Source organism: Aegilops tauschii, chromosome 7 (assembly GCF_002575655.3).
Source record: "Aegilops tauschii subsp. strangulata cultivar AL8/78 chromosome 7, Aet v6.0, whole genome shotgun sequence".
Classification (NCBI taxonomy): domain Eukaryota; kingdom Viridiplantae; phylum Streptophyta; class Magnoliopsida; order Poales; family Poaceae; genus Aegilops; species Aegilops tauschii.
The window spans coordinates 649,023,568-649,032,793 of record NC_053041.3 but is presented as its reverse complement, the minus strand read 5'-3'; the positions used below and the strand labels follow the sequence as shown (position 1 = coordinate 649,032,793).

The 9,226-nt window shown below is 46.0% G+C and overlaps 1 protein-coding gene across 1 annotated transcript; it reads left to right on the top strand.

Annotated features, from left to right (window-relative positions):
• The first annotated feature begins 1,740 nt into the window (after nt 1-1,740).
• Nucleotides 1,741-4,460, top strand: LOC109748898 (uncharacterized). The gene is made up of 3 exons (XM_020307917.4): nt 1,741-2,364; nt 2,936-3,072; nt 3,478-4,460. Exons 1-3 carry the CDS (start codon nt 2,158-2,160, stop codon nt 4,118-4,120), a joined length of 987 nt encoding a protein of 328 aa, XP_020163506.1. The 5' UTR covers nt 1,741-2,157; the 3' UTR covers nt 4,121-4,460.
• The last annotated feature ends 4,766 nt before the right edge of the window (nt 4,461-9,226 follow it).

Below are 9,226 nucleotides of genomic sequence, written 5' to 3'. Positions count from 1 at the left end.
CTTTTGTGTGAAGGCATGAAGATTCCAAGGAAGGAGCTTCTCCTATGTACTACCACTAGCACTATACGTTTGTTTCTTTTTGCTGTTGTCTCCTGTTGTTGTGTTAATAACTTAGGTCTGATACTAGTGAGATGGATGCCTATGTGTGCAACAAGTGGCTGGCTGGTAAGCCAGGTTTGACTGGCCAGTCGGTCCAGGGAAGGGAAGCACTCATGAAAAAATAAGTCTACTTGGTCAATGCAACTAGCTCTCCTGTGTGGTGCTACTAGTTCCTTTGTAGTTTAGTAGAGTGGGATGCACTTGGTCAGAGATGTGTTGCCTTTGTCTTTGTGGTTGGGCACAGTTTGGCGCAATCTGGGCCCAGCAGACCATCTGATCTGACCAAAAACAAAAAAAGGTGGGCAGATAGATGTCTTGAGATGGTGTGTTCTGATCTTCAATTTTTGTCGTCAGAAATCGAAATAATACATGCATGGGGCCAGTTTATTGTGTATGCTCCTTTTATTTTTTATTTTGAAGAAATTATTTCCTGTGTTTAAGCATGTGAACAGCTTTGGCTTTGGCTCCGGTTCACCCCAGGTCAAATGGTCGAAAATTGCTTTGGTTTTTCTGTTTTACCAAAACTGATGACTGCCTGGACACAACTTTGGCTTCCTCTTTCCAAGTCTTGTCGACCATTCCGGCAGCTCCAATCCTTGTTTCCCTTCACCACAAACGCCTGCTCCGCTAGAGCGCCGTAGCACGCTGCTCTTGGTGCCCGCCGCAACCACGTATGCACCCACGCGCTCGGCTGCTGTCGCCTTTGCAATAGGGTGGCCATCATGTGCTGCAAAGTGTGACCATGGGGTGGCCGGCTGAATGCACTCCATCCATGGGGGATTTTTGCTACCACCGATGCGACTACAACCAACCGCGGCATGCTTTGCGAAGCTGCATCACGAGGCAAAGATGCTAACGACCGGTGCGCCAAAATGCTTCGACCAACATTTTTTTTTCCTGGAACCAGAGAGTGTCGGCTGCGAGAGTCGACGCGGCCGAGCTGCAAACCACGGCAAAAAATGTTACGATCGGCATACAAAAATGCTACGTCCGGTAATTTTTTTTTGCTGGAATCAGTCGAGCGTCAGCAACAACGGCGAGACAAAACCGCATTCACAAAAAAATTGCTACAACCCGCATGTGTCTTTGCTGGAACTCAGTCGAGCGTCAGCGATGCATCCACAACAAAATTTGCTACGACCGGCACCTATTTTTGCTGGAACCAGTCGAGCGTCATCGACGACGGCAAGGCGGAGCTTCATCCACAACAAAATTTGCTACGACCGGCATCTATTTTTGCTGAAACCACTCGAGGGCGGAGCTACATCCAGAATAAATTTTGCATGAGTGTCGAACGGCTATAGTGTGCCTCCCAGAGTTGCTACCACTGCTCAGGTCTCAGGATGCTACAACCGGCCACCGAGGTTGCCATGCCCAAAGTTTGGCCGGTCCGCCGGCGCCTATCGTCCGCCTTAAAAAAAGTGCTGGAGCCGTAGAGTAGATTCTTGCAGGGTTGACATCTTCAGCTTAAGCATCTTCCCACCGGTGCCAGAAAAATAATATTTCTGCCGCCAGTCCCGGCCGGCTGCGTCGGTGCTTCCTCCGGTTGACCCAACGAAAAAAACGATTCTTTCCTTCTTTGTTGGCAAAAATAAAGCACGATTATTTGTTTATGTGGGGGCGTGTGAAGAGGAAGCAACCAGTCGGCGGGGTGAAGAAGCGGACCGTGGAACACGACGGCCACGTGCACCCCCGGCTCCTCCGCGAAGCAGCAGCAGGGGGTTAGTAGAATAAAAATCAAATCTTTGCGCCGACGATTGATTAAGGAGCAAAGGAGGCTTTGCTTTTGCTTGGCTCCTCTTCTTCCTCCCCCTCCCCCTCCCCCGTCGACAAGCAAAGGCCACCCACCCTCCAACCCCAGCTACCCACCCTCCCAACCTCCCCTCACCTCCGCATTCCCCCCAAGGCCCGAACCCCTCCGGCCGCGACCAGGGCGAGGATTCGCGCGCCGCCCGCCGGGATCTGCCCGCCGACACCGGGTTCTCGCGCTAGAGTTGGTGTGCCAGCTGCAACAAGGGGTTTCCTTTCGCTTTCGGGTTGGTTTGGCGGCCGGTCGGTATGGGGATCTCGCACCCGCTGTCCGACGAGTTCTACGGCGGGCCCCGCGGCGGAGGGCTGGGCAGCGCGCTGCTGCTGTCGCCGTCCTCCCCGCCGCCGCCCGCCTCCTGCTGCTCGCCCGTGGACGACGGCCAGGAGGACTTCCTACAGCACCAGGTGTCCCGGATGGACACGCTCGCCGGCATCGCCATCAAGTACGGCGTCGAGGTAACCTCTCCCTCTCTCCCATCCCTGATTGTGTCTGCTCTCTGGTGTGGTCCGCTATGATTTGGCTGGTGCTGCGCTGCACCTACAGAGCGGCGGTGATCTGTGTGCTCCATGTTATTGTTCCTGAATACAAGGAACAATACCATTAATCCATTATGAAGGAATTCTCAGTTTTGGTAGGGAAATGCGATATGGAGTGCCGGCACGAGAGGAGAGACGACTTGTCTGTGACAAGATCCAAGCATCCACTCATATTTCCCATAGTTTGCAGCTGCCTAGTGCCGAGCCTTTACCTCGCTCCTCTTCGAAATAACCAGTAAACTATGCTGTTCATGCCGACTGGCTACCGGCGATGCAACCATGTAATGTGACGCAAAACACTTGCCGAGTTCAGGGTGTTGTTCTTATCTTGGCGTGCGACAGAAACATTTCTGTATCTGCATTGCAGATTTGGACCTCATGTTCGCCGTGGTGGTTTACTAAATTGGAGTTGTTATTATGGCTGGCTTTCTCTCAAGTGCATATATAGTGAGTTTGGTTATCATGTTAAAATTACCTTCTTTGTGTGTAGATATCTGACATCAAGAGGGCGAATAGCCTTGTGACCGATAGCCAGATGTATGCACACAAGGCGTTGCTCATACCTCTACCAGGAAGGCCCATGCCGTCCTCTGTGAAGCTGAATGGCTCCAGCCTACGATCGAAAAGGTATACATTTCCTCATGTTAGTTTGTTCCGTGTGCTTTTAGTTATTTTTCTTCCCTGCTGTAGCACACAGACCATAAATTTCATATTGTTATTGATTATTGGTCAGTTACATATGAACTGCAACCTGTTTTCTTGTTGGTGCCGATTTTCTAAGATCAAACTAATGTCCCATAAAGAGGACTTGTTTTAGCGGTACATAAATTGGTACTTAGCTGGTTGCACTATCCTTTTGCATGTGTAGCATTCTGACTTGCTGCACATCATGACATTTCACCTCTACTTTGAACGTTTTCGTTGATAGATGAGCCTTTGTTCTGCCATACCAAATATATTTTTACTAATAACTGCAGTTGTAAAAGCACACGTTTTAAGCTTATTCTCCATTTTATATTGTTTTGCTTACAGAGCGTGGGCTCCGAACAATCAGCAAAACAGGGACATTATGGATTCACTAGATTCAGTTAAGTCTAGACAGCAGCAGTCATCTCTTGCAATGAGCAGCTTGCAGAGCTACTACGGCCTGAGTTCTGAAAGAGGAGACGACATGGATTGCAGTACTGAAATGTCCTTGTACAGCAAGGGAGGCTCCCAAGGTATTGGCAGCGAAATATCCCCAAATGCCTCTCCTCCACCTGACAGTACACAAAGCACTGGCAGAGGCAACGGGGCGACCAAGGAAAAGCAAGACGGCTCCATACGCCGGCGGCAGAAAGTGGAGGCTGACACCAACGACGACCTTCTGTCGGACTCGATCAAGATGATCAAGAGTTTCCTGCCGAGGCCGGTCTCCAGCATGCGTCTGAGCACGGACTCGAGCAGCCCGGATTCCGCCGCGAAGAGCAACGGCGGTTCGTTCCTCGATGGGTTCAAGTCCGTGGTGCGGAGGTCGCCGAGCGCGCCGAGCTTTGCCGACTCGGAGAATGGCGGCGGGGTCTCCATGTGGTCGAGCTCCAAGTGGACCTTCAACCACGAGTCCTTCACCCGTCCGTTGCTCGACGGCCTGCCTAAGCCCTCGCCGGGCCGCAGGATGAAAGCTGCTCTGGACTGAGTTTTAGTCTATGCACCGGCGCAATAGTAGTTCTCTTTGTGTGACCGCGCACTCTGCTGCTGCAAGCTCCATCTGTCATGCCATCCATGTGAGCTGAGTTGGGAGGGAAATGGAAGAGGAGACTTGGTTGGACACGCATGATTTAATTTCTGCAACCTCAATCCTTGCTCCTCATAGTGACGATCACATTGACGGGATCACGGAGCTGTCAAACGACATTGCAGTTGCATCCCCCCCACCATTGTTTTTCTGATGTGGCACCTGCTGCTAATTCATCATTCATCATGTATAATTGTATATCGCAATATATACAGAGTAAAATACATGTTAACTTGGCATTCATCATGTCTGCTTTATTCGGTTTGATCATTGTATTTAGGAAAGTGCAAAAATGCGACCACTAGTTTATTTTCCTGTACAGATAGTATCTTTGTTGGGTCGACGTGGCTGCAGGGCCCACCTGTCAGCGAGCCGTCGAAACCGTCGTCCATCTTCATCATGCCCGTTCTTTGTTTGCTCTTTCTGAGACTTGTTCATTGCCTCTATTGTGCTTCTGGATTATTTCCCTGTAGTAGATGTTTCGACCATTTTCTTAAAAAATGTAGATGTTCCGACTTCGGGGCTCAAACTCACTTCTCTCTTTACCCCGTCCCCCACTTGGCTTGTAACAACATGTTATTTGTGTGTTAATGCCTTGATGGTTCGAGATGGTCACAACTGTCAAGGTTGATCTTTTTTTAACAGAGGAGACAGACTGTCAGGTTGTTTCTGTGATATTCGTCTACAAAATATTCTGTTTAGTTGAGTTGATTTGACACCCTCATCTCGAACCGGGAACATGAAGAAAAACACAAGAATTTACTTGATTCAGAGAATAAAAGCTAATACAATTCTGCTGGACATTGGTCACGTCATACAACTACATACAAGCCAATCTAGCGCACCACAAGCACATATAATTGCAGATTATTGGTGTAAGAAAACAAAGAGCTGCAGCTTATATATATAGTGGAAAGCAGATAAGTGTCATCAATATAGTCAGGTACGCTTCATCTTGTGCACAACAGTCCGCTTGGCCAACTGATCTTATATCAAAATGAGCCATCAATTTATTCAGCACCGAGGGGTTACTTGATTGTTTTTTTTTTTCCTTTTTCTTTCCATCTTACAACGCAGGAAAATGCAGGAAGTTGTAATTTTGCCAAAGTTTTGTGATGGCGGCATGGAAAAACTTCTGGCATTTCCTTTTTCTTCTTCGTCAGCAGCGGCCCTGCAATGGTTTTGATTCAGTTCAGATCGAGCCAACAAACACAAAATCTGACCCTGCATACACGCATGGCTGTTGCAGAGTTTCAAAACCTGCACCGCAGCTGTTACAGAGTTCACAAAACCAACCGTACATACGGGGCAGATCGAACAAACTGTCCACCATTGTCTTCGTTGTGCCTATTGTTGCTTTACTGTTTTTTTGAGGGGTTATTGTTGCTTTGCTCTTTCATTGCCCCTATGCTGGATAAATTAGGGTTTGAACAATCTGGGCAGGCCCAGTTTACCCCTCGCTCATTTACCGTCACTTGTTTTCTTTCTTGTTTCTCTGAAAAACTAGCAACCGCTGGTTTAAAAAAAATCAGACTATTGTTTTTTTGATAGATTTAACAATAAAATACGGCATACAAAAAATCCACTTTTCAGAAAAGTTGAGGAGTTTAAATAATGTTTGATAATTCTAGGAAAATAAAACATTCATAAATTTGAAAATATTTGCTGAATTTTGAAAATATCCGTGATTTTTTTAAAAATGTTTAACAAATTACTAAAAATGATCACGAGTCTTAGAATTTTCACAAATTTAAAAATCACAAATTTTAAAAAGTTACGAATTTGAAGTTTCTCACATTTTAAAAAATAATGTCCATGGAGATGAAAGAAAATGAGGAAAAGGCCAGAACATAACCACCAAAAAAGCAGATGGAAAAACAAGAGTAACCTACCAGAATAAATTGCAACGAACATTTCAGTAAGTTCCCAAAACCACTGCAATGAAGCCTACACGGGCTGACCCATTTCGGGAAGTAGCGCCGGGAGAGTTGTGCGTGTGTACCAATTGGCTACTATATAGCGCCTTAAGTGCCAAATAGCAATATCTCCATGAAGGGCTTGTATAATCCTGACCCCGGTCCCGACAAATTGCCCCTGGAGACGTGTCATCGTCCCTGTGTCGTTGCACAATGGTTTTGAAGAATAATACAGTAGAGGAGAGGCACCTTGGCATGACAGAAGAAAGCTTGGGGTTATATCCTGTCACGCCCAATATGCGACCCTATCTGAGAGAAACTCGAAGGTCCCATCAAGGATAGACCCACATATTGAAATGCTTTTGCAAGGTGGATATCATTACATCGTACCATTACATAATAGTTGGGAATACATACAAAGGGCATACAAATGCCACAAGAATGCAATACATCATTAACTATGCAAGGTGAATATCATTATATCCTGTCACGCCCAATACAATACATTTGCTAAAGTTTTGTGATGATGGCATCAGAAAACTGCTGGCGTTTCTATTTTCTTGGTACAACAGTGGTTCTGTATTGGGTTCAGTTCAGTTCAGAGTGTGTAAACAGACCAAAATCCAACCCTGCATTAACAACAATGTGCATGCAAAGTTGAAGAATCTGCACCGCAGCAGTAACAAAGTTGAGGAACCAACGGTACATACAACTATACAAGGCAGATCCATCAAACTGCCCACAAAGGTTAACCAACAACACCAAACATGCCAAGTTATCAGCTAAACCCTATCCTGAATTTTCAACTGGCACTGCAAATCAGGTACTACTAAACCAAAGCCTTTCGAGCTTGGGCGCTACAACGAATGATGGTGTTTGATTTTTAGCAGATTTTATCCATGTCCGTGGCTGTTGTACTCTGAAACAATGGACTTCATCGAAGTAGGTGTCAAAGTATATATGTAGATTGCCTAGCCCTTTCCGTCAGTTCGGACTTTTGGTTGTGTTGGCTAGTGCATGAACCTTAACATGGTATTAGAGCCCAAGGTCTTGAACCTTAACCGTCGGAATGTTCCCTCGACTCTGACTCCACGTGGTGTTACGGTTGAAAAGCTCTTTTTTTGAAAAAGGGGGACTCCCCGGCCTCTGCATCAGAACGATGCATACGACCAACTTATTAAAAAGATAAATAGGTTCAACAAGGTCTTAGAATCTCAAAACGAAAATAAAGGAGAGCTCACAGAGAGCCAAAAGGGCCAAAAACAAACTGGCCATAAAAAGCCACAACCGGCTGGCATAAGAGAGACAGGTAAACTAATTGCCTATCCTATTACATGACCGCCATCCAAACCGGTTGAAGATATCCCATGCTACCATCTCCCAGCGGATAGATCCAGTAACCAAACGCTCCCTGGCCTCCGCCGGAGTGAGTAGCGACCACATACGGATCAACGCAGTGGCTCGGAAGATAACCTGCAAAAAATGAATATTTGTTGTTCTGTTAAAAACCAAATCATTTCTGCAGTTCCAGACTGCCCATAATAAAGCACAAACTCCTACGCGAATATGTCTCGCTGTTTCGGGCTCTATCCCGTTAAGCCACGTTCCAAATAACGTGTTGACAGAACTCGGTGGAGTAATATTAAATGCAATATGGACTGTCCGCCATAGGACTTTGGCTAACGGGCAATCAAGAAAAAGGTGTTTGATGGTTTCATCCCGATCACAGAAACTATACCTAGTAGGTCCTGTCCAATTACGCTTTGCCAAATTGTCCTTGGTTAATATTACTTGTTTATGGACAAACCACATAAACACTTTGATTTTCAAAGGAACTTTGACAGCCCAAACATGTTTGGAACTAGGAATCGAGCTTGAATTGATAACATCAACATACATTGATTTAACTGTAAACTCTCCAGACCTAGTAAGCTTCCAGCACAATTTATCGGGTTGTTGAGATAGCTGAACCTCCATAAGTCTACTTACTAGATGGATCCATTCTTCCCAACGATTGCCAACTAGCGTCCTTCTGAACTAAATATTAAGGGGGTTGGATTGAAGTACCGTTGCAACGAATGCCTCACGTCGTTGAACAATACGATATAGAGAGGGGTATTGAATGGCAAGGGGGGTCTCTCCGAGCCAAGTATCCTCCCAGAATCGCGTACTAGCACCGTTGCCAATAATAAACTTTGTCCTATTAAACAAGGTTAATTTGACTTTCATAAGTCCTTTCCAAAAAGGTGAGTCAGTCGGCCTTGTTGTCACCTGTGACAATGTTTTGGAGTGAAGATACTTGCTACGGAGGATCTGCGCCCAAATGGCATCAGTCTCAATCAATAACTTCCACAGCCACTTGCTAAGAAGACATCTGTTCTTGACCTCAAGATTCTCAATACCAAGACCCCCTTGGTCTTTCGGTCGACAGATGATATCCCATTTGGCGAGTCGGTATTTTCTTTTTAATTCATCGCTCTGCCAGAAAAATCGTGATCGATAGAAATCCAGTCTTTTCCTAACTCCAACTGGGACTTCGAAGAACGACAAAAGAAACATAGGCATACTCGTGAGAACCGAGTTAATCGGAATTAATCGGCCTCCGTATGACATGAGCTTGCCCTTCCAGCAACTCAGTTTCTTTTCAAAGCGGTCCTCGATGCACTTCCATTCTCTGTTTGTCAGCTTATGATGGTGGATTGGTATACCTAAGTACGTAAAAGGTAAAGTCCCCAATTCGCACCCAAACAATTGCCGATATGCCTCTTGTTCGTCATTGGCTCTACCAAAGCAGAACAATTCGCTTTTGTGAAAGTTAATCTTTAACCCGGTCAATTGTTCAAATAAGCATAACACTAGCTTATATTTCTCGCTTTGGCCAAGTCATGCTCCATAAAGATGATCGTATCATCGGCGTACTGAAGGATAGACACACCTCCATCAACTAGATGAGGTACCAAGCCACCCACCTGACCAGCCTCCTTAGCCCTTCCTATCAAAATTGCCAACATATCAACTACAATGTTGAACAGGATAGGAGACATCGGATCCCCTTGTCTCAGGCCCTTATGTGTCTGGAAATAATGACCTA

Coding starts and splice junctions, on each gene's coding strand:
- LOC109748898 (XM_020307917.4), top strand. CDS start 2,158: ATGGGGATCTCGCACCCGCTGTCCGACGAGTTCTACGGCGGGCCCCGC. Junction 2,365..2,935: donor CCATCAAGTACGGCGTCGAG/GTAACCTCTCCC, acceptor CTTTGTGTGTAG/ATATCTGACATCAAGAGGGC. Junction 3,073..3,477: donor TCCAGCCTACGATCGAAAAG/GTATACATTTCC, acceptor TTTTGCTTACAG/AGCGTGGGCTCCGAACAATC.